Source organism: Pan troglodytes, chromosome 4 (genome assembly GCF_028858775.2).
Source record: "Pan troglodytes isolate AG18354 chromosome 4, NHGRI_mPanTro3-v2.0_pri, whole genome shotgun sequence".
Lineage (NCBI taxonomy): Eukaryota > Metazoa > Chordata > Mammalia > Primates > Hominidae > Pan > Pan troglodytes.
This window is the reverse complement of record NC_072402.2, coordinates 40,388,472-40,414,668: the sequence shown is the minus strand read 5'-3', so window position 1 is coordinate 40,414,668 and position 26,197 is coordinate 40,388,472. Positions and strand designations below refer to the sequence as shown.

Genomic DNA, 26,197 nt, shown 5'->3' with positions numbered 1-26,197 from the left:
TGGCTTCCCAAAGTGCTGGGATTACAGGCAGGAGCCACCGTGCCTGGCCTTCTGGTCTCTATTTGAAAGCAGATTTAGTATTACTAAATATAGAGCGCTGACTTGTAGGGAACTCCAAATTAAGAGGTGGAATTGTGTTTAGGGAACATGTTTTGAAGAACCTCAAGTAGTCAGTCATTGTTCATCATTTCTCTTTGGAACAAAAGAGTCCAGAAATGAAGAGTCTTCTCATGCTGGAATTGTAAACCTACAAATGGACTAACTCACCATCTAGAGTGATAGTTGAAATATAAATTTGATAGGATATGCACATTAAGAGTGGGGTTTCTCAACAGTGGTGCTATTGACATTTTGGGCCCGATAATTCTTTGTCGTTGGGGCTGCCCTGTGTATTGTAGGATGTTTAGCAGTGTCCCTGGCCTCTATCCACTAGGTGCCAATATTAACCTCCCCCCACCCACGGCATGACAGTAAAAAATATCTCCATACATTTTTCCAAATGTTTCCTGGGGGCAAAATCACCCCCAGTTGAGAATCACCAGTTTAGAGTTATGCCTCAATAATTTGGGACTTGCTGTTTTACTCTCCCAACATGAATTCTACTGAGAATAAGAGAATACATTAATGCAACTTGGGGGCAGCCAAAATAAATGCCAAAAGGCTTATGCACTTTACAAGTAGAAGTGTACTGCAGGCCCTCATTCCTTAGTCATTTACTCATACTGTGTACATCTAACAAACAGTTTCCAGATCACAAACACAACTGATTAGAAAAGGCAAATAAAATGTAGTGTGAGAGCTTCCTTTGGGTAGGCACTTGTACTGAGGAAATGGATTACTTTTTCATGGAGCTAAAGGAAACAGAAAAACAGACATTTGAGTTTGCAGATAAGGAAGCTGAAGCTGAGAGTTAGAACTAAGTTCACCAAGATCCCCGTACTTGAAAGTGATAGAAAGTGACCAGAATTTGAGATTAGTTCTGCTTGATCCTGAAGATCAGGCTCATAGTGTCTGCCCTATCCTGCTTCTGTAACTTAGGGCCCGGAGTGCAGATGCATTTTTTTGCTTATTTCCCTCGAATCTCACCTCCCTAAAATAACCAGTGTTAACTGCTGGCTATGCTTCCTTCCACACTTTTCTCCTTATTTGGTAGACAAGTCAGCATACAACTGCCCACAGCATCCCTACAGGTCACTAAGTCCTGGTCTCTTTCAGTCTCACAACTTTGTGCACACGTGTTTGCACACAGACAAATCTAAATAATTTTGTGTAAATAAAATATTTTAAGTAGCATCTATATAAATGAGATCCTTTTTATAACTTGTGTTTTTTTCACCTGCGTGTACCCTCTCCTCCTCTGGTAACCATACTTAACAATCTGAGATATGTGTGTTTATGTCTGTACTTTTCTCTTGCTCACATAGTCATATCTATATTGATCAATCGACCTACCTACCCACCAACCCACCTATAGATAGATATAGATATATACATATACATGTATGGGGTTTTGTTAATCACTCCTTTTTAACAAATGGGATTATATCATATTTATTGTCTATCTTATTTTCCATATTTAGCAAAGCTCATGGAAATGTTTCCAAGTCAATTGTTGTAGCACCAATTCATTATTTTTAATGCTTGCATTATATAGTCTGACTATTCCATAACTTATTTAGCATTCTTATGTTGATAGGCTTTTATCTTGCACCCAGTTTTTAGTATTACAATTACTATCCTTATATATATAGAATTAGGTACTGACATTTTTATTTTCATGGGATAGATTCCCAGGAGTGGGATTGCTGGTTGTATTTTTAATTCTGATAGATATTGCCAGATACTTAAACAATAATCATTTCCATTTCCTTTCTTTGCCCATTTTTCTGAGTTTGTCTTTTTCTCCTCCATATGTAAGTTGCTTCATGCATTAGAGAATAACCATTTATCTTTATTAAAGATACATTTTTAAAAATCTGTCATTTTTAATTGACTTTATTATCTATCTGTTCTAACTCTGGATTAAGAGACTATACATTATAGTCTGGGTTTTATTCTAATATATTTATTGTTTGTGTGCTATTTTGTGAGTATGGTATTATACAGCTTTTCATTTTATTTTCTTCCAGATGGAGAACCACTTGTGCCTGTATCACTTATTAAGTATAACCATTTTTCCCCATAGAACCGAAATATCACTTTTGCTGCATATTAAATTCTCTATTTCTTAGTTTTCAACAATCTAGTATTAATTTGGCCTTTGTTGATGAGGCAGTATATGCTGCAGCTTGACAGAGTGATAGATTCTCTTTTTCTGTCTTCTTGGGGAAGCACGGCTTGACAGTAATTCACCTTGCAGCCTGGTCTGGGAGCCTTGAGGTCATGCTCATGCTGGTTAAAGCTGGAGCAGACCAGAGAGCCAAGAATCAGGTAGGTATGTGGGTCACAACCTGGACAAAAGCTCTTACCTCACCATTGCAGGAGAGAGGAAGTTCTGAGGTCACTGTCTATCTCCCCCACCCCTGGTTCTCTTCAGGATGGAATGAACGCCCTCCACTTTGCCACTCAGAGCAATCATGTGCGCATCGTGGAGTATCTTATTCAAGATCTGCACCTCAAGGACCTGAACCAGCCTGATGAGGTGTGTTCACTTTGGTTGTGTAGGTCTTGCATACACCCCTATGAAATTTCACTTTCTTCCTGCCTCTGGTACAGCTGTGAAAGCAGCCAGCACAGACAGACCCGGCCCTGTAGCCAGCTCCTCCATCACCATGGCAGACCACAGAACCAAAGAGGAGTGTTGGTATTAGTGGTGGTCCTGGCCCCTGCTTGTAGGGAGAACAGGAAATGTTGAGGAAGCAGCCAGATTCCTTCTTCCCATTCTACTCCCTCATCCTGGCCAGAGTGTGGATAGTATCCTATCCCCTCTAGTAATCAGAATGTGTACCTAAATTTTATTTTATTATACTTGGCCTTTTGGGAATATATTTGACCCAAAGCTATACAGTAATGAGCCTTGAAATACAATGCAGTTTTACTGCATTTGTCAATATTCTTTTCTTTACATAAGGAGATATATAACAATACCAGCTACTACTTAACGAGTATCTATTAATGTAGGTACAGAGGAAAGCTATTTACATACATTATTTCAGTAAGAGGTCTTGGGCCTGGCACCTACCAATGCTCAACAAATCATTGCTGAATGAATGAATGATCTCATTAACCCCTACAATAATCCTATAAGGTAGAAAATATTTTGCTCATTTGTAGAGGAGAGGAAGTTGAGACTCAGAGAGACCAAACACCTGATCAAAAGTCTCACAACTAAAAAGTGAGAGCCAGGACTTGAAGCCTGGTCTGGCTGAATCCAGCCTTCATGCTGTGCTGTCTCCCTCCTCAGACTAACAGTGGGTATTGGTCATGTCAGGGACTGTCCTTCCCCCGGAATATCTCCCTCTAGGCCTTTTTTGTTTGTTTGTTTGTTTTGTTTTCTTCATACAGGAGTAGCTTTTGTGCACTTGGCATTTTTATTTCTCAGCAGTAGAATATACTTCATGAATGGGATTTCCTTTTCTCTGTGCCACCAGAATACTACACCATAAAAGTTTCTTTAGAAGCTGGTCAGTAATAGTCACTTCATTTCACCTGTTTTTAAAAATTTTGACATTTGTTTTCTGACCTTAATCTTAAAAACAACAATATTAATGATAAGAAGTATTTCTTCAAATTAGGTCTATAAACTTCTTTGACTTCCTCTACATATGATTAAACAACTATACATTTGCAGCTTAGAGGAAGACAGACTTGGGCTGTGGTCTGGTTAGTACCACCGTGCACTAGCTGTGTGGTTTTAAGCAAGCTCTTCAGTTTCTGAAACCCCCAGTTTCTCCATCTATACAATGGAAACAATAAAATCTACTTTATGGTAACAACAAGGGTTGATAGGAGAAGTCTTGTCCCACATATTTTTTTTTTAAATCAGCAAACCTCCATTCTTTGATATATAATGATTGACATTTCCTCAATCTTATGTAAAAGTACCTATGCAAATGCGCTTCGTGGTAAGCCATTCCATAACCCCCTTTCGTTTATGCCATTCCTATGTAGCAATATTGTAATAGCCACTGCTGAGATGCTTAAATGAGCTAATGACTATAAAGCACTTAGCAACAAGCCAGGTACATTGTAAGTGCTCACTGTTGTAACAATTGTTATAGGATAAAATATCCTATCTGATTTTCTCAAATTGACAATCATAGTCAAATGCTATTTAGTATCAGAATAAGGAAGTTGAATCTTCCTAATTTTATCCATGCCAAATAGAGGTGTGGCCAATGAATGAATTCCATTCAGTTCAGTTCAGCAGATATTTGTTGACGGCCTGTTATGCATAAGACACACAGTTATTTTCCCCTTCAATGTGCCCTGATTGCTTCCATGAGAGGTGGTAGTGTGTGGGAAGGATCAGGCAGGCTGATGGGGTTCAGAAACCAAAGCAGGTTTGCGGGGAGCCTTCCCCACTTCTTGAGTTTCTGCTGGCCAGCAGCCTTCCTGTCCAAAACTCTTTTCAACTGATTCTGGGCATGTCCTCTTCTCTCACCTTCTTCCTTCTCTATCTGTTGGGAAAAAGGGTTGGCAGCAAACTGCCGAGAGTAATGTCCAGCTGCAAGATCTTAAATTGAGTTCAGAGACATACAAGGAATGAGCAAATAATGAGTCCACTGGGTCATCTAGGGAAAGAAGACTCTTTGAGTCTGAGCCCAACTTTAGTCTCTTAAGAAAACTAAATTGATGAATAGAAAACACACACAAAAAATCTACTTTTTTTCTAAGATCTGTGAGTGGGTCATACCTGTTGACAAAAGTCAGTTGGAATGGTAGTTGCCAGGAGCTAGGAGGAAGGGAAAGTGGGAATTATTGTTCAATGAGGACAGAATTCCAGTTTTGCAAGATGAAAAGGGTTATGGAGATGGATGGTAGTGATGGCTAGACAACCATGAGTATACTTAATACCACTGAGCTATACACTTAATAATGGTTAAGATGATAAATTTAGTTATGTGTACTTTACCATAATAAAAAAAATTGTGGGGGGAAATGCCAGTTGCAACTGGGATCAGAAGCTCAGGGTCTATTGATTTACTGCTGGGTTTCTCATTTGCATCTGCTTAAAGGTATTGTGGAGTTTGTGAAATATATTTGATATTTAAGGCATCTTCACCTTCACAGTGTTACTCTCTTGCCTAGTTTCTTATCAACAGAAAGTGATTGAGAGCTTGTGTACCTGCCAGGTTTGGTAAAATCCATCTCTTTGGTCTGGAGGGAACTCCAAAAGCTAACAAGGAAAGCTTTCCTGGAAGGAGGCCCTTAAAACAAAATGGATTTAACTAGGCCAGGGGGAATTTGGGTGGGGAGAGATGGAGGTTGCTGGGAAACCTTCTGAGATTTCCCCCAGCTCCACAGCCATAAAAATCATTGAGGCCTTTCCAGGGGAGAGAGATTAGAGCAGCCAGGAGTTATGAATAAAGTATAGATATTTTGAATCTACATGTAAATGTCCATCTGGTGATCAAAAATAAATACTCAGACTAACATGTTTGGGGAGGGAGAGAAATAGAAAGGCCTCACACGCCATTCATATATTTGTTGAATATTTACAAGAATTTGGTGGTACAATGTTGGGTTGGTTTCAGTTACGAATATGGTAGACTTCCATTGGTTTAAAGTCTCTGGAAGTCAAAATGCAAAGAAGCTTCTTTTTCTGGGAGGGAAGGGGATAGTGAGTAGAAGGGGACTTGAGAAGACACCTGTTTTCTTATATAGACCCAAGGCAACATTTAACAACTTTAGATTTCATCAAATCTATTGTTTCCTGTCTGTGAGGGGAGAACTAACCCAGTGTCTCCCACCCCACCAGTGCCACTTTTTCATATTTAACACACTGCTTTTTTTTTTTTAACCTCATGACACATATTTTTTTACCTCTGAAATTTCTAGTTATTCAGGGTTTCCTCTGCCTCAAGTGCCTGATCCCGGGGTGATGGGAAATGTTGTAGGCAGGAACATGCACTGGAGGCCCACCAGCGCCTCTCCTCAGGGGCTCCTAAGAGCGACACATCTCAGGGATCCCTGTGGTAAAGGAAGGTCAGGTTGAACTTTGGATACCCACTTAATGGCTATTTATGAAATTTTTGCTGAATTTGATAACATCAAATTTGATTACTTCATCTTCTCAATAAACTTAAAAATAATTTATAATAAACAATCCCAATCCCTCAGACTTAACATGCAAAAAAAAAAAAATTAAATGCATTGAGTTAAAACATATCAGGTTAGCCAGGCACAGTGGCTCACACCTGTAATCCCAGCACTTTGAGAGACAGAGGTGGGAGGATCTCTTGAGCTCAGGAGTTTGAGAACTAGCCTGGGAAGCATGGTGAAAACCTGCCTTTACAAAAAATACAAAACATTAGCTGGCGTATGGTGGTGCGCACCTGTGGTCCCAGCTACTCGAGAGGCTGAGGTGGGAGGATCACTGGATCCCAGGAGGTGGAAGCTGCAGTGAGCTGAGATCATGCCACTGCATTTCAGCCTGGGTGACAGAGTAAGACCCTGTTATAATTAGGTTAAATAGACATCGAGTTAATAGAGGAAAAAAAGAACAGGAATCTTGGACCCTTCTTCTTTTAGTACTTAAACGGGCAGGATCCTGAGCCAGGGAGTCTTTGCGATTTGCCCAAGGCCTGGAGCCCAGGGCTCTGACACCAAGCTCCACCATCCTCCTGGCTGGAAAAGCTTCCTGCCTTCCAAGTAAGGGAGGTCCTATGAGACTGCCCTGGATAGAGGCCTATTTGAATGTGATGAAAAAGGATTGGGTAGTTAAAAAAATTAAAGGACATGATAAGAAACTATATTGTTTAAAAACCACATATATCTTTGAAATTCCTGTTATTTTGTCTAATAATATGTACTCAATGAGAGAAAAGATTTATATCTCATTATGCTATAATCTCATCTTTCTTTATGCTACCTTTTCATATATTTATTACAGATTATTTTAAATGTCTTTACTTTGTGTAATTTTGCTTTTACATCTTTTTCCTGGACGATAACTGTTTTAAAGGGCTTCCAAAGTTCAAACTAATAGTGTTTCCATGGAAAGGAAAGATGTTTCATCTGTGGTAACTGTAGTCTTTTCTCAACCTCCCATCTCTTAGCAGGTGAAGCTTTCTTTCACTCTGTTATCTATGCAGTAATGCAAAGCTTTGTAGCAACCACGGGTAAAAGAAAAGTGCCATTTTAAAGTTGAACAGATTAGTATTGTTACCAAACTGATAAATATGTATTAGTTAGAATTCTTTCTGTTGTAAAGACAAAAATCCATCTTGATCGAGATTAAGCAAAGAAGGTAATTTATTAACTTCGAACTAAAGAGTTTGAGGGTGTATCTTGCCAGCTTCAGGCATGGCTGGACCCAGCTCTTTTTCTTTCTTCATTTCTTAGCTGTCTGCCTGTCGGCATTATTCATAGGTGTACTTTTCATATAGTAGGAAAGATAGCTGTTGGCAGCCTCAGGTTTAATATCCTTATGGATTTCAATCCATAAGAAATAAAAATAATAATCTGTCATTAAATGTTTATATATAAATCTCAGGAACAACTCTGGCCCTACCTGAATCATATGCCCAATCTCGAACCAATCACTGTGACGACAGGGTTATGTAATCACTTCATGTGGCAGAAGGCAGGCAGGTAAGGCCTGGAAATGGACAGCACAAAATGGGCTAAATGACAGGGTGTGTGTACGTATGTGTGGTTGTTCTGCAAAGTAAAATGAAAGTGCTGTTACTAGAAGAAAGGTAAATATAAAGGCAAAGCAACAAATGCCACACTAGGGCACAAGACCTTCATGTATTATTTGTGGTCTCTGTGCATAAAGAGCTAACAAAAGCACTTACCTTCTGCACGATAATTTAAATTTTGATTAACTTTTTGCCTCTGTGTCCTTGCAAACTAAATAAAGATAGATTATTAACTATGTTACTAAGCAGCATAGATTGTGATAAAATTACCTCTAATTGGTAAATTCCATCTAGACTGGGAATAACTACAGATGAATTATAAATTCCAGAAGGGGAAACCATCTTTTGGGCTTCTCTGAGTGCAGTGACTCTTGGAACTAGGCATCTCTCTCATGGGGACCCTGAAAGCTGTGCCTAAGGAGTTATTCAGGAGATATTTATTCTTGTGGGGCATGAGCCTTCTAAGCCAGGATGGCTCCGACCCATCCAATGTGGATCTTGTCACTTTGCAACTAAGCGCTCATCTGGGGGTCCAAAGACAATACCTCCTGGACAGCTAGGTGGACCATGTCATGAAGAGAAACAGCTGATAGATACTGACAAGCTGTAATTTGTGCCCACATCTTCTGAGAAGACTGGTGCCAGATGTTGCCTGTGATAATTTTATGAGTCTGAAATGTTTACTTGAACCTTAAAAGACTCACTGGTAGGCTAGGCGCGGTGGCTCACACCTGTAATCCCAGTACTTTGGGAGGCCGAGGCAGGTGGATAACATGAGGTCTGGAGTTTGAGACTAGCTTGGCCAACATAGTGAAATCCCGTCTCTACTAAAAATACAAAAAATTAGCTGGGCATTGTGGTGCGCGCCTGTAATCCCAGTTACTTAGGAGGCTGACGCAGGAGACTTCCTTGAACCCAGAAGGCAGAGGTTGCAATGAGCCAAGATTGTATCACTGCACTGCAGCCTGGGCAACAGAGCAAAACTCTGTCTCAAAAAAAAAAGAAAAAAAAGAAAAAGAAAAAAAGACTCACTGGTGGACATTGAAGTTGCTCATAATTCTCTGACATAGGCAGTTGATTTAAGGAAGCCATCTAGTCAAAGGTGACAGAAACTCAACCCAAACCATACTAAGGAAAGGAATTTATTGGCTCATTCAATTAAAAATCTAGCCATGGATTCAGGTATGTCTGAATGCAGGAGATCAAATGATGTCAGCAGGGCTCTTTATCTCTTCCTAGTTTTCAACTCTGCTTTTCACTGTGCTGACTTCATTCTTAGGCAGGGTCTTCTTATCAGGTGGCAAAGAGGACTACTAACAGCTAGCTGATGGCTCTAGAATAAAAATAGGATATGCCAAAAAAATATCTCATGGTTGGCTCTCATAGGCCTAGCATGTGACCATCCCTGAACCAAGCACTGTGGCCAAGGGATAGGTGGTAGAAGAGGCAGGAGCCTATAATTAACAGCTCCACAAAATGAGCCAGGGGTCATTCTCCAGTGTAAAAGATAGCAGGCAGGAATCAGGTAACAAGTGCTCTTTTCTCCTGTTCCAGTGCATTACCAACCTTTAAAGGCCTTCTTCCACCATTTCTCACCACCCGCCTTTCCAGCCACAAACACACTTATGCTGAGTTATGTACCCCCATATATAAGCAGCACTCGGTTACTACATTACATTATAATTACTTGCTTATATGTCCATCTCTCCTTTTGGACTCTGAGCTTGAGGATGGGCAATATATTTCTCACGTTGGTCACTCTATTGCTTAGCACATTATCTGGCATATTCATAGGCGCTCAACAATTGTTGAACAAATGAATGAATTATTTATGAGGATATGTGACCAGATGTTTTCATCTGGTATATAATCACTGTCTCTTGTTCCCTCTTTTTGATTTGTTTACATGAAACTTTACCTGTAGTCACTATTTGCAGATATTTATATATCAAACACAATGATTTTTGGTCTGTCATTTCCAAAGAGTTGCTCATGACTCAAGATTAAATTTTACCCTTCAATTAATGCCTACCTTGAAAGCAGAAAACTGTGGTTCCAAGCAGTCTCTGTTTCTTTCCTTTGCCATTTCTTAGTGATTTCCTGAGAATGAAATCACTAAACCCTTTGAAGGGCTGGGGATGTAGATCTCATTGGTGACATATGTGGCCCAAGAATGATGAATTAGGTGAACTTTTTGGTGCAAATTTGTTTCTCCAGCTTCCATACATGCATAAATACAGACCTCTGTAGGACTGATCTTTATAGATTTGTTTTTGTCTTTGCTTTTTGCCATTTATTATTTCAGCATTTTTTCTTCCTTTTTTTCTCCAGTTATTGGGGGCTCCTATGTTGTTATCTCAGGTTAACAGTGGCCATGATCTTTTCATTACCCTATTTTATCAAGTGTTAGATGAGGCTCGTATCTATTTTTTAACATTAAGACACCTTGCTAAGCTTTCAGTTAGTAACACACTAAGCCAATCTGTGAGTGTTTTCTTCTCTTTAATTGAAGAAAATACTTCTGCTACCGTATTGCCACCACAACTTCCTTTTCCTTATTTTAATTATCTCAAGTTCCAACATTACATTTTCTGTGGATCTGTTATAGTTTGGCTATGCTTTGTCCTCACCAGAATGCATGTTGAAATTGGATCCCCAATCTGGTGGTGGTAGGAGGTGGGACCTATTGGGAGATGTTTGTGTCATGAGGGTGGATCTTTCATGAATGGCTTGGTGACATTCTTCAGGTACTGAGTTCTCACTCTGGTGGGACTAGATTCATTCTCATAGGAATAAATTAGTTCCCACAAAGGTGGGAGCTAGGATGCTCTTGGATTTTGTCCCTTCACACATGCTTGCATCCCTTTGACTTTCTCTGTCATGTTATGACACAGTGTGAAAGCCCTCACCAGAAGCCAAGACCATGCCCTTGAACTTCCAGCCTGCAGAACTGTGAGCTAAATAAACCTCTTTTCTTTATAAATTACCCAGCCTGAGGTATTCTGTTATAGCAACACAAAGCAGACTAAGACAGGTCTTTCACTTTTCTTGATGACATTTTGGCTATGGAAAATATAGTCTCCATTGGCAACATGAAAAGTAGGAGGAATTCCATAATCAGAAAATTCTATATTTGAGCTTATCTTCTAAAAAAATCAAACCTAAACATTTCTCTTCATCTGTATTCTCTGGGTAATGCCTCATTTCTTGATTCCATTTTGTATTGACCTATTCTCAAGAGTTTTCCTATTTATTCTTAGTAGATGTTGTAGATAAATCTATGAGGAAGAAAGGAAGGCCTAAGGAGAAGCAGTTAATCAAATGTCATGTCTGAATGAGCCACATAAATAATAAGCCCCAGAGTAAGGGAAGGCTTAGTATGATGTGCAGGTGCCTGAGACAGGGTCTGACACATAGTAGCTTCTCAGTAAATGGTGAAATAACTATGGAATAAATAAAGTTCATAATATTGCTATATTTAAAAGGGAATCTTGTCATCTGACTGTGATGTTGCACCTCTCCTGATGCTTGAGAGGACCTTTTCTGAACAGTATTTGTGTGCCACCATGAAACAGATTTCATGCTGATGTGGAGTCTCCCACAGTTTTGAGTGAAAACCCAGAACCTGATCTGATTTGGAGTCAGAGATAGCATCATCTTCCTCCCTGAAGAAGGGCCATCTTGGACTCCCCATCATCCTTGAAATGTCGCTAGCTTTGTCCATTGTCTTGCTTGTTCACTAAGACTGTAATAAATGCTTGAGGTTTGTGATTGATTTTTAGAAAGGAAGAAAACCATTTCTTTTGGCAGCTGAGAGGGGCCATGTTGAAATGATAGAAAAACTTACCTTCCTAAACCTGCATACTTCAGAAAAGGACAAGGTGAGTTGGACTTTTATTTCTTTGCTGAGAACAAGAGAAAGGGGAGTAACAATTGATGTAGAGGGGTAACAATTGGCATGTAGATTTGGTGAGGGCATTTTAGTCAGCAGGAGAGTTAAATTGCTACTGTACTCAGAGAGAATCATGAACTATCCAGGCAAAATCCTTCCACTGTTGCTGTGGGTTGTCCAGATTGGCAGTTTTTGCTTCATAAATGTTTGTGAAGTCGATAGACCACATGGATTTTTCCATGATCAACTCCACCCCTCTTCTCTCCTCCCATGAGGTCTCCTGGAGGCTCAGCCTTATATGAAAGGGGAGGGGAAAACCCTGGGGTAGACGTCCATATCTATATGTACACCTTTGATGACTTTCTTAGGAGAAATTCCTAGATATGGAATTGTGGGTCAAAGGCTTCTGCACATTTTAAAATCTTTGAGTATACAATATTGCTAAAATGATCTCCCAGAAATCTTTCACCATTTTACCCTCACAGAGGTCAAATGGAATTTCTTTTGTTGCTCCATGTTTTGCTAGCAATTGGTAGCAAAGTTAGAACAAGGAGCATGGATGATTTTTTTCCTACTGGTTCAAAAAACTATACCTTTTTATTTAAAACTTAAAAATGTATAAATTTCACTTAAAACTGCAGATACAGTGGTCCACACTCTGGACCGCAGCTTTAACCAAAATGAAAACTTCCAGAAACTCCATTGCAGCCCTTACTATTGAAGGAGCATGCTCTCCTGGCACAGGGGTTTCTACGTCAAGTGTGTCTCTGTTGCAGGGGGGAAACACTGCCTTGCACCTCGCTGCGAAGCATGGTCACAGTCCTGCAGTGCAGGTGCTGCTAGCCCAGTGGCAAGACATAAATGAGATGAATGAGGTATGTGGAAGTGCTCGTTATCGCCATAGGACTTAAATGTGGAAGGGTTGGAGGAATGGCTTTCAAGAAAAGAGTGGGAGGAAAACAAATGTGTTAGTGCCATGGAGTGTAAAATGTGATGCTGAAAGATTCTTACTTTATTCTTCAAAGTATCCCACAGCACTTCATTTGTTAATCCATTCATTTATTCACGCATTCATTCAAATAACGTTGTTTAATATGTACTGTATGCCAGATGAAGTATGTATTCTTATTCTAGAAGCCTACAGGGCAAGAAAGGCATGCAAAACAAATAATGTATTGGGCTACATGCAATAATAGAAGTCTGCAGAGAATGCCATGAGAACACAGAGAAAGATGTTTTTCAGAAATTACAGTTTTCACAGAAGAGGTGATATATTATCTGGGTCTTGACATTGTAATGAACGTTGGCAGGAGGGATTTTGAGGATGGCATGAGTATAAAGTATTTCAGAGGGAAAAGTCCAAGTAAAAGAACCAAGGCAAGAGTATGGTGTGTTCTGGGCTGACAAGCTCAGGGTGGCAGAAATTGAGGATAGGAGTGCTGGGAAAGCTGGAAGCTTAGTGGGCCAAGGCAGACAGACGATGAAAGGCCATGCTTTACAAGAGGGTGGGTTTGGCTTTGCTGTGGTTGCCAGCAGAGACCTTGAAGGGTTTTAAGCAGTGAAAAGGGATGGGATTCATCTTAGGTGTGGGCAGGTAACTGTCACAGCTGTTTGAAAGGTAGACTGGTGCCAGGAGAGCCCAGAAGTGAGGAGGACCAGTCAGGTGACTGCCAAAATGGGGGAAACAAGACCTATGGAAGGCTTCTCACTGAGACACTCATGAGCAACAAACAGGATGAAGTGGTAGGAGGAGGTAGAGTCCACAGGACTTGTGACCAGGACTTGGGGAGAGGGAGGACTTTCTGCCCCCAGCTGTCTGGCTTGGGCTGTTGTTGGGGAGTACAGTAGGGGAGCAGGTGAGTGAGGTAGGTAATAAGGGCTTGAATGGGTTTGTTTGAGGCACTTGGGAGGTGGGTACATTCAGGTGGAGTGTTAGCGAGCTGGAAACTGGTTCTGGAGCCGGGTGCGCTGGCTCACACCTATAATGCCAGCAGTTTGGGCGGCCGAGGTAGGCGGATCATCTGAGGTCAGGAGTTTGAGACCAGCCTGGCCAACATGTGAAACTCCGTCTCTACTAAAAATACAAAATTAGCCGGGTGTACTGACGGGTGCCTGTGATCCCTGCTACTCGGGAGGCTGAGGCAGGAGAGTCGCTTGAACCCAGGAGGCAGAGGTTGCAGTGAGCCCAGATCGTACCACTGCACCTGAGCCTGGGCGACAGAGACTCTGTCTCAAAAAAAAAAAAAAAGAAAGAAAGAAAGAAAAAAGAAACTGGTTCTGGATTTGGTGGAGGGGATGTGGCTGTGGCTATGCAGGCAGGTTTGTGAGTCATTTGCCCTGGATGGTCACTTCTCAACCTATGGTCCAGTAACTTTTTGTCTGGCTGTTTGGAAACTCAGGTCAGTGGGGTCCTCTTGGATTTCACAGTTTAATGTTCTGATCATTTCTAAACTTGATGCCTCTCCTGAGAGCTACGGAAAGAACTAATATCATAATCATTTACCTTAAGATACCATTGATTGTAAGGCACACCATTATTTTATGTAACACTCAGAAAAAATAATGCTGCCATTTAACTATGACAAAAAACTTTATTATCACTTAAAATATTTATTTTATGCTGCCTATTTGAAGATGTGTTTAGACTTTTAGTTTTTTACATGCATATATAAAGGAAAAAATAAGCAAGATAACTCAGTTAATTGTTTCTAAATTTCATGCTGAATTAGATTCTTCTAAATCACTTTCTTATTCAGTCTTGACGATTTCTTTCTTTCTTTTTCTTTCTTTCTTTTTTTTCTTATAGCGTCAGGGTCTTGCTTTGTCACCCAGACTGGAGTACAGTGGCACGGGAGATGCAGCATTTCTTAAAGAATGCCCCACTGTTGTTTCTAAGATTTTCTTCTAAGCCACTGATACCCATTCCAATGTAATGCATGTGCTCAAACAATGACAATTATATCCACCTGGTTGACTGAGCTAGCACTCATGACCTAATCACCTCGTAAAGGCCACCTCTTAATCTTACTGCATTGGGGATTTAAGTTTCAACATGAATTTTTGGAGGGACACAAATATTCAAACCAGAACAGAGATCAAGTCCTGTAGTCACAGGATTTATAGTCTTAGTTATTTATAGTCTTAGCTATGCTTTCCCTGTTCTATTAAAACATGTTTAACCCACTGGAATATGTGCATGCGTGTGGATTTCATCTTCCTTTTACCAACTTTGGAGTCAGGGCACATTGGGGAAAACTCATAAAGCCCAGGAAACTTTAATTTCAGATTATAATAGGTTTCATTTGCACAAAATTAAGGGCACAGTGATAATAATATTATCTTTTTGGATATCATTCATAATGTTTGTCCAGTTGTGGGCTGCCTCTGTTTCCTGATACAAGCTGTTGCCAGATCAGTTAAAGTGACCCACGTGAATGCTCTAGAGCCGTGGCTTCCAGACATTCTTGGTAGCAAACCCATATCAGTAAAGAAAGTTTGATCATGTGGCTATCACATATACATTTATAATTCAATTAATTCATTATAAAGCATATGCTAGAAATATAAATTTTTAAAATTCAAGATAAAAAATAAATAGCAGTTTTGTATTTTCTCTAAACTCAAAGAATTATTATTATTTATTATTATTAGAAATAGGGTCTCATTATGTTGCTCAGGCTGGTCTCAAACTCCTGGCTTCAAGTGATCTTCCCATCTCAGCCTCCCATGCAACTGAGATTACAGGTGTGAGCTACCATGCGCAGCTCAAAGGATGATCTTATACACATTTGATGGATTTTACTACCAGTTTCCATTGTGTTCCTCTGCATATATGTACAATATATTTTTCATAGCTGCCCCAAATTCACTTAACTATTCTGTAGCTCTTGGATATTTAGTTTCAATTTTTGTTTATTGTAGGTAGTGCTGTCACAGACCTCTTTGTATATAAACCTTAGTCTGAATTCCTCACAATTGCCTTTGGGTATATCCTTAGAAGTAGATTGTAGGGTCCAAGATATGAAACCTTATCAGGCTCTGGGTATATTAAAGACATGAATTGTTTCCTTTACACTTTATTTTAATAAATATTTTTCCCACTGGGACTTGTCTTTTTGCATCTATTTTCCTGGAAAAATGAGAAGAAAGATTATGGGGAGAAATGCCTTTTCTGTTTGTTTGTTTGTTGGTTGGTTTTTTGAGACGAAGCTTCACTCTTGTTGCCCAGGCTGGAGTACAATGGTGTGATCTCGGCTCACTGCAAACTCTGCCTCCCAGGTTCAAGTGACTCTCCTGCCTCAGCCTCCTGAGTAGCTGGGATTACAGGCGCATGCCACCACGCCAGGCTAATTTTTGTATATTTGGTAGAGACAGGGTTTCACCATGTTGACTAGGCTGGTCTTGAACTTCTGACCTGAGGTGATCCACCCACCTCGGTCTCCCAAAGTGCTGGGATTACAGGCATGAGCAACTGCACCCGGCGGAGAAATGCCTTTATAAGCAGATGGCTGTCCCAGGCACCCAGGTAAAGCAGCCTGGAATATAATTTTCCCACCTTGTTGGAATGGGAACACTGGTTTCTACACTCTTGTGTTCCTGTTAACATGATTGTTTATACCTAATTAGCTATGAGTAAAGCCTTCTGAATTTATCTAAGGCAGTTGTTAAGCAGAATAATGTCCAAGGAGGGAAATCATTAGGGAATGGGGAAGGAATTCTGCATTTCTTCCAAATATTTTTAGGAAATTCTACATGAGGAAAGGGAAATAGCCAAGTAGCTATTGTGTGGGACCAGCTCCTTCTTTTTCCTCTATGTTTTGGCCTGAATTAAACTCTTACTTTGTCCTCCTAGTATTTGTCTTGAGTTTCAGGAAACTGAAGTACTGAGATTTTTTAAATTAATGTTATTTTTTAAAATGTCATGTAACATTTAATCAGTTGTAAAGATTGAAGTTATACTTGGTACAAACATACTTCTAATTTTGTATGTTTCATACTGTATATAATTCCTTATTTCTGAGATTATCTTTCTTTTTTTTTTTGTTTTGAGATGAGGTCTCACTCTGTTGTCTAGGCTGGAGTGTGGTGATGCAATCCTATCTTACTGTAGCCACAACATCCTGGGCTCAGGTGATCCTCTCACGTCAGCCTCCCGAGTAGCTGGGACTATAGGCATCCACCACCATACTCGGTTAATTTTTTAAACTTTTTGTAGAGATGGGGCTTTGCCACGTTGCCCAGGCTGGTCTTGAACTCCTGAGCTCAAGTATTCTGCCTGCCTCAGCCTCCCAAAGTGCTGGGATTACAGGCCGAGCCACTGAACCCAGCCACTTTGACACTTTTCAGCTGAGGTTTAGTTTTCTTATCTGTAACATGTGGATAATATTAACCCTGCCCTTATAGCATTGTGTGATTTAACTGTGCCAAAGCATATAGTCTTGGCAGTACAAGTTGACACATAGTTGTTCAATAAATGCCATCCATTATTAAGAGTAATGCACAAAAGGCATAGAGAAAGCATGTTGTTTGTCAAGTAATTTCATTCCATGACAAGGGGCAATTAAATTTAACTTATTTTTCCTTTTGTTAGAATGGAGAAACACCATTCTTTCTGAGTGTTGAAGGAGGTCATGAAGAGTGCAGCAAAGTGCTGCTGACAGCAGGAAGTGACATCAACATTCCAAATAAAGTATGTGTTCCAGACCATGTTCACTCATGCAGTGGGAAGGAGACTTAAAATGTTCTTTGGAAACTCTGGTCCTACATTGATCCACTCACTGGTACTTTAGAATTAATATTTATAATATGCTTTGTTTTTGGTAAGAATTAATGATTTACCTCTAATATTCCCCAGTTACTGTGTCCTCAAAAGCAATGCCATTCTTTCTATTCTTTTGGGGAAGGAATAATTGAAAATGGGGCAAAATGAGCAAGTACTTGTCACTTCTTAGAAACAGACACTCTATTCTACTTTGTTTTCTCATAGCAACTAGTGCACGCTTGGCTTATACAGAGAAGACGCTGAAAAAAAAAGTTTATTGTGTGAAAGCTCAAGTGGTCAGCCTGGTGCAGGAAGAAGGAAGGATGGTGCCTTCCTCTAAATGCAGAATACTTTTGTATGTAGTCATTGTGCTAAGAACCTTTGAAACTTTTGAGACTGTGTTATTATTTTTATTTTTTTAGATCACAAAAATAGAATTTGGAAAAGTTAAGGAAATCATTCAGAATCATACAACTAGTCAATAGCAGTGCAAGGATTCAAACTAATGTCTGACACCAGTGCCTCAGCTTTTAACCCCTGCAGTGGCTTTGTCTTCAGATGGTTTAGTTTCTTTTTCTGTTTTTCTAATTAATTGTAATGAAAACTCATGACAAAAAATTTGAATAGCACCAAAGGGTATATGATAAAAAAGTGTCTTACTCCAACCCCACATCGCAATGTTACTCCCCAGAACTAACATCCTTAATAGTTTATTTAGTCTTCCAGGAATTTTCCATGAATCCACATGGAAAATGTAATTAAATCCATACACATATATATACCAACACTGTATAAACAGTAGCACAGTATATAATATATGCTGCTCTGCACCTTGGTTTCTTTTGATTGCCAATATATTTTAGAGATCTTTATATCCACACAATATATAAACAATTTCTTTTCAACAAGTACAAATTTAAACACGCAAGAATAAATTCCCAATCAAGAATAAAGTCCCAAACTGGCATGTTTGATACCCTGTATTCTGCTGGTGGGAGTCTATATTTGTATAATCTTTCGAAAAGCAATTTGTCACTTTCCTTTTAACCACACATGGCAAATTATGTTAAGGAAATAATTTAAAAGGCAGAAAGCTAGCTGCATGCATTCAGATAGATGATAAAGTTAGCTCCAATAGCCAAGAACTAGATACAGCATATACATGGAATGAAAGGTAGGAGAAGGCTGAAAGAAGGTTTGGTGCATCTACTTGGAAAATTATGTAGCTGTTAAAAATTATAGTGATAAATACTAAAAATGTGTTGCAATATTGAACATGTTAATCATAGAACACTAATTGAAAAAATATAGTAGAGTAAATATTAATATAATATTGGATTTATATATACATGCACAGGGATTGTGAGAGAGGAAAATCAAAGTAGTGTGAGTTGATTCCCACTGAAGTTGCAAGGTTATTGATGCAATAAATAAACACAAAGTTAAGAATTCATGGGAGCCATGAAATATTCAGATTGTGGAGAGCTGTGCCTCTACAGTCATTACACAGGTGCCTCCTTGTCCCCAGTCTGTATCCCCCTTCAAGTTCCTGGGAAGGCTTCCCAGGTTAGCAAGACTCTGTCAGGCTTACTCCATTATTTTGTACACTGCCTTACCCTTGTCCTTAATTATTTTGCCCTTAAGTATTTTGCTTTGTAGTGATTTTCATATGCACACGTTCTCCCCATCCGACTGAGGCTGCAGGCTCCATATTGCCCCTGTCCCTACAGCCAGTGGCCTCAGCTGCTCTAGGCAGCCTGGAAATGATCGTGAATCCATTTTTTAGCTTTTACTTTTAGAATTTTTCCCGAGTTCATCAGCACACTTCTCAATCAACAACCTCAGCCCCCACTAGCTATCCACACCTATCTGTCCAACCCAGTGAAAACCTTGGGGAGAAAAGCAGTGTGAAGCAAGAAGCCAACAGCAAGAACACACACGAGCCCGGGATGGGTTGGACTTTGGTTTGCTTTCACATTTGTAGGTGGTTGCTGTGTTTGATCTTGGACACACTTCACCTGCTGACACTGATGAGTCTTGGTTTCCAGGAGATTGCTTTTGTGCTCCCTCCCACCTCCCCATCTTCAAGGGGAGCGGGTAAAGGGTTGAGTCATTTCTAAGGAGGATGTTGGAGTGAGATTATGAATGTAGTTGACACCTGGCTTCCTCCATTTGTGTTGGGTGGAGGGGCTGCCCAGAGTTAGGGCAACAGGCTCTCTTTAGGGCCCTATTAACTGCCCTGGGTCCAATAAAGGCTTTTGTAGGTCCTAAGAACTCATTCCTGGAGGTCCTACCTCACATTTTATCATACATATTTAAGTGCTCCCACATTCCTCTTTACTTTTTTTTTTTTTTTTTTTTTTTTTTGCTGTTAATTGCTCTAAAAGGCTTTTTTGTTTTTGCTTTTTGCAATTATTTGGCTATGACAGACTCACCTAATTTATGATTGACTCTGATTTCTTAGAACTCTGTGTGCATAATTGGGAATTTGAGGGAGGTGAAAAAATGCAACCTACAAATTGTTTATAAATATAATGAATATTTTATGAATATTACATTTAACAATCAATGAAGTATGAATGTCAATTAAATATTTATTCACTTCAATTTTGTGGTTTTCTTTTGGTATCGTGGAACCAATAATTTTTTTGTTTTACATTTTAACGGTTTCTTTGGCTCATAAAAAGTCTGTAGGCCCTACACACGGAGCCCATGATGCCTAGAGGTAAATGCTGTGGACTCCTACTACAGGGTTCCTGCTTTGAGTTTCTTGTAAATATGTTTCTGCTTTAGGTGGCTTCTGATCTTCCCAGGGAGGGCACTTCTGACCATTCTGATCTCAGTTTAAATGTCACCTTATCCAAGAAGGCTTTGTCGATCAGCCATGAGAAAGTAGCCAACAAGTCATGCTATTTTATGTCTTGCTGTAGAACTTACAACTAGCTGATGTTATTCTTCTAACAACATCTAGAATCTAAAAAGCAGATTTAATTTAAGTCCACTGATCTGCTGATCTACAAGTCTACCAATCTATGGATCAATTGATTGTCCACCACCACTGAAATGTAATGTCTGAGATCTCGTCAGTGTTGTTTACCAACATATCCCTCCACTATCTAAAATAGTGCCTGGCACAAAATAAGTGCTCAATATATTTTTTGTGGAATGGATAAAATAATAGTTACGGTTACCATACACATTTACTGGCTCACGTATCCTCCCAGTAGTATTGTGATTTCAGAGAAAGAAGGGGGTGATATGGTAGGCAGAGTCAGGTTCCCCACCCCAGAGATGTTCACATCCCAATTCCCGGAACCTGTGAATATGTTATGTTACATGGCAAAGGAGAATTTAAATTGCAGATGGAATTAAGGTTGCTAATTGGCTGATCTTAAAATGAGCTTCTCCTGGATTACCAGGTGGGCCCAATGTAATCATGAGGATCCTTTAAAGAGGAAGAGGGAGGCAGACGAAGATGTCAGTGATGCAATGTGAGAAGGCCTCAGCTAACTGTTGCTGGTTTTGACAATGGAGCAAGGTGGTGTGAGCCAAAGAACATAGGAGGCTTCTAAGACCTGTAAGAGACAAGGAAGTGGATTCTCCTGAGAGCCTCCAGAAGGGAACATAGGTCTGCGAACTTCTTTTTTTTTTTTTTTTTTTTTTTTAGCTCAGTGGGATCCATTTCGGACTTCTGACCTCCAGAACTATAAAATAATACATTTTTATTAAGCCACTAATTTTATGGCAATGTCTTATAACAGCAATAGAAAACTAATATAGGGGCCATTTTTACAGGTAAAGACAAAGAGGCCCGTACTTGACAGGCCACATATCCAAGTTCATATAGGCATTTAGCATCATGCAAGCTAGATTTCAGCTGGTCAGAGATATACAGGTCATTGCTGTTGGCATCTGTTCCATTATCTATTGCTTCCTAACAATCCAACCCAAAGCTCAGTGGCTTAAAACAACAATGTATTATTATTTTCATGGCTCTGTGGGTTGACTGGGCTCAGCTGAGAGGATTCTTACTTTGAGTTTATTATGTGATTACAGTTGGAAGTCAGCCAGGATTTTGAAGGCTTACCTGAGCCCAATACCCAAGAGAGTACACTCACATGCCTGGCAGTTAATGCTGGCTGTCAGGTGGGAGCTCACCTGGGCCTCACCATGTGCCTCAGCCTACAGCCTGGGAACTGGCCTCTAAGAGAAAGGATTACAAGAGCAGGCATTACAAAAGGCAGAGAGCAGCAGCTGCCAGGCTAGTTAGGGGCCATGCCTGGAACTGGCACGCTGAAACTTCTGCCATATTCTGTTGGTCAAAGCAGTTACAGGGTCGACCCAGATTCAAGGAGGTGGAGAAATAAACCCCACCTCTTGATGAAGGGAGTAGCAAAGACATATTGCAGAGGAGCCTGTGGGACAGGAGATACTGATGCAGCCATTTTGGGAAAGCAATCTCCAGCAGCATCCTTATTTGGAAGATGTGAAAATACTTTGTAGCAATCTTACAATTAATCAGTCAACAACCATTTCATTGACTTTGTATTATTGCAAGGCACCATGCTGGGCCATTTGGAGGATGGCAGGAGTGCCAGGAGCAGACCATCCCCTCAAGCAGTGTGCCCGCCTCCTTGGGCACTAAGCAAAGACAGCTGAGCACAGGGAAGGAGAGGCGCTGAAAGGGCCGAGTAGGAAGATGATTAGGGAAGCTGCAAGTAGAAATTATGCTGAGCGTTGAATGTCTGCCTAGCACAGGGGAGACTGGCAGTAAACAGACAGGGCTGCAGGAAACAGGCCTTTCTTGGGGCTGATACCAAGTCACCTACTTGGTTCAAAGAGGGGTTTTGATGAGGTGTATGGAGAGAAGACCTGGTTCTAGTCCACTTCCTACTTCCTGGGAGAAGGGAAATGAGGCTTTAACTCATATTTGCCCTAGGCATAGTGTCTTAGTCAGCTCAGGCTGCTATAAAAAATACCATAAAATTGGGTGACTTAACAAACATTTATTTCTCATAGTTGTGGAGGTTGGAAGTCTGAGATCAGGGTGCTAGCAGATCAGGTTCTGATGAGGCCCTCTTCCTGGTTTACGGACAACTGTCTTGCTGTATCCTCACATGGCAGAAAGAGAACTAGCCAGCTCTCTGGCCTCTTTTTGCAAGGCCATGGGTCTCATTCATGAGGGTTCCACCCAGGGTTCATCTAGATTCAAAGGAGTGAAGAAAATAACCCTGCCTCTTGATGAGGGGAGTGGCAAGGTTATATTGCAGAGACTGTGGGACAGGAGATACTGATGCAGCAATTGCGGGAAAGCAATTTCCAGCAGCATCCTTAATTGAAAGACCTGCAAATACTTTGTAGCAGTCTTACAATTAATCAGTCAACAACGAGTTACCTAATAACCTCCGAAAGTCCCCACCTCCTATCATCATCACATTGACATTAGAGTTTCAACATATGAATTTTGGGAGGGACACAAACATTCAGTCTGTTGCACACATGTTCCCTAGGGCTCTGACACTTTTATGGGAGACACTTAGAAAAAAACAATTAGGCAAAAACCACAGTTGCTTTTGTACCATCCTAATAATAGCTCCCCTTCACCCCGGTAATTAAAAACACAATGGATTTTCTATTTATTTATTTAGAAACTGGGTCTCACTCTGTCACCCAGGCTGGAGTGCAGTGGCATGATCTCGGCTCACTGCAATCTTTGCCTCCCAGGCTCAAACCATCCTCCCACCTCAGTCTCAGCCTCCCAAGTACCTGGGACCACAGGGACACACCACCAAGCCCAGCTAATTTTTGTAGAGACAAGGTTTCACCATGTTGCCAGGGCTGATCTCAAACTCCTGGGCTCAAGTGATCTACTGGCCTTGGCCTTCCAAAGTGCTAGAATTACAGGCATGAGCCACTGTGCCCAGACAGATTTTCTTTTTTAAATACAGCCATGCATCTCTGAATGACAGGGATATGTTATGAGGAATGCCTGATTTCATTGTGTGAACATAAATAGAGTGTACTTACACAAACCTAGATGGTACAGCCTACAACACACTATATGGTATATCTGTTGCTCCTAGGCTACAAACCTGTACAGCATAGTAACATAGTAACATAGTTAAGTACTTGTGCCATAGGAATTTTTCAGTTCCATTGTAATCTTATGGGACCACTGCAAGTCTGTCATTGACCAAATCACTGTTATGTGATGCACGACTGTAGTTGTACTATTTCATTGTATTAACTGATTACCGTGTCATAAACACCAGAAAACATGCTGAATTATAATGAGAGTTCCTCCTTGCCCTCTCTATTGTCTCTTGCAGCTCAATATCAGTAGTTTGCAGATAGCAACCAGGAACGGCCATGCATCCCTTGTCAACTTTCTTCTCAGTGAGAACGTTGATCTGCACCAGAAAGTGGAAGTGAGTTTATTCCAATGACACGGGCTTTGATCCTGGCGCCGTGAGGTTGGCTGTGTCAGGGAGATGCCCCTTGCAGATACGTGTAGGAGATGAGATGTTTCACAAGGGAGGAATTCTTTCTGGGAAGGTTGGCTGACTTCTTTTGGAGGCTGAGTCTTAATCTTGAGAAATAAAATCCGAGGGATGAATTTTAGAAAGTCATTGAAGTTCCTGAACAAAATGAAATCTTTGTGTTTTAAATATTTGTATTTGCTGCAAAAAAGCTTTCTCATATGTCTAGAGATGCCATTACTCTTGTATTAATTTTATCAGTCTGGGAAAATAATGAAGCAGCTGTACATATCAAGAAGAGTGATAATTTTTCTCCCTTCACTGAATGTTCTTGTTTTTCTTTTGAAAGTCAATTCTTCATACTGATTTAGGTTTTCTGACGTTTGAATTGGCTTTGGCAGAATTAACAAAGGCCCTCTGTGCTGGAATTAAACAAGAAACATGCCTCTATTTTTCCACTCTATTTTCATTTCTCCGTTGAGAATATGATTTCCTCTGATCTTGCTGAGCCATTACTATTTATTGTATTAACTCAAGAGGAGGGATGTGGTTTAAATCATGTCAGATAGTTTTTGGAGCATGGTGTTGGGGGAATTGGCTCTGAACTTACCTGGTTCAGTCCAAGGACACTTCCTGTTTCTCAGGAGGAGCTGGGCCCCTGCAAGGCGGGTGGCCCCGGCAAGAAGGCCAATGCCCACTTCTTTGCAATGTGGGATGCTTTCTCGTTTTTCATGCTTAGTGTCTCAAGGAGGTTATTCCTGAGCAGAAGAGACCTACACAGAAATTCTTCCTTTCATGCTGCTCCCATAGCCCTGCTCACATCATCTGTCTGCTCTGACCCTTGCTGGCCTCCGGCAGTCTCTGACTTACTCAGCTGTGGTCTTCTACCTGTCCCCTCGTCTCCCCTCCCTCCATCTGCTGGTGACACTCTTGCCAACTCACTGTGGTCTCTCTTCCATCCATCTACCCCCATCTCCTGAGACAGAGCCTGGTGCAGATGGTAGAGTCAGAAAGGTCTGGGTTCAAGTCCTGTCTCTGCCACTTCCTTGCTGCATGGCCTTGTGGAAGTTACTGATCCTCTTTGTGTCTCATGTATGAAGTGGGGAATATGAGATCAAATGTCTAGGGTTATTGACGTGGTTTCTGAAAAACTGTCAGCCTGGTGTTTAAAACAGAGTATAAACTGTTAGGGCAGCCTGGGCAACATGGCAAGACCCCATCTCTACAAAAATTTAAAAATTAGCCAGGCACAGTGGTGCATGCCTGTAGCCTCAGCTACTTGGGAGGCTGAGGTGGGAGGTTCGCTTGAACCCAGGAGTTTCAGGTTACAGTGAATGACGATGGCTCCATTGCCCTCTAGCCTGGGCAACAGAGTGAGACCCCATCTCTGAAAAAAAAAAATAAAAGAAACAGTTGGGGAAGTGAATGTGTAATAAGCACCACAATGAGAATGTGCTGAGTGTGTCTGATGCTTATCATTAATATCAGCTATTCCACTTGAGCGACGCTGCCCTTGTCCTAATCACTCACCCTCGTAGGCGCCTGTTCCCTCTTGCCACTTGCTTCACATTCAGCTCGGCTCCTGATCTGCACAGTGTCACTGGATCTTCAGCCCTTGCTGTCACACCCCTGTCCACCTTCCCCTGGTGCCCCCACTCCCTCCCTTATCATGCTGGATGCCCCTCACCTCCCTCTCTCTCATGCCTTAATCGCTTCTGCCCTCACTTCCCTTCGTTGCTTCTTCCCTCCCTTTTCGCCCCGCTCAGCTGCCGTCTCTACTCCTGGAGGCATGTCTCCTCTCATGTCTCCACAGGCCAGTGGCAGCTGGGTGGGACTGCAGCAGCACGGGAGCCTGGAGGCAAAGTGTTGGGGGTAGATACAGGCCCTGCGGCCCTAGGCCGGGTAAGAAGCCAGTGGTCGGGATAAGTGAGAGGGGCCGGGGGCTCCATGAAGGGCTGTGGCTGGGAGGACAGGTGGTTTAGGCACAAAGGAGAACGGGAGAGCAGGCTGCAGAGGGCTTGGTGACCACCCTGTGGCTGGACTCCATGCGGGGAGAGCTGAGCATGAGGATGGTGCCCCTGAGTAAGGGGGACACTAGTCCTACATGGCACACTAAGGAGTCGGGGCTCCAGAGCAAATCAATTCAGGAAATTCCAAATGTGCAATGATTTTGCCCTTGTGGCTACTCTTATTGCCCTTGAGCTTTTTGAAGTCTCTGAGAAGTCCTGTGGTTCAGCCTATTTAACACTTACTTATCCTT

General features: G+C 41.1%; 1 protein-coding gene across 1 annotated transcript in view; it reads left to right on the top strand.

The window, feature by feature from the left end:
• The window catches only part of ANKDD1B (ankyrin repeat and death domain containing 1B), a 56,378-nt gene that overhangs the window by 11,802 nt on the left and 18,379 nt on the right, over positions 1 to 26,197 (top strand). The window contains exons 4-9 of the mRNA XM_054685041.2: positions 2,332 to 2,430; positions 2,537 to 2,641; positions 11,588 to 11,686; positions 12,474 to 12,572; positions 17,288 to 17,386; positions 23,788 to 23,886. Of these exons, the coding sequence (XP_054541016.1) occupies positions 2,332 to 2,430; positions 2,537 to 2,641; positions 11,588 to 11,686; positions 12,474 to 12,572; positions 17,288 to 17,386; positions 23,788 to 23,886 (600 nt within the window). The remainder of the gene's footprint in view (positions 1 to 2,331; positions 2,431 to 2,536; positions 2,642 to 11,587; positions 11,687 to 12,473; positions 12,573 to 17,287; positions 17,387 to 23,787; positions 23,887 to 26,197) is intronic.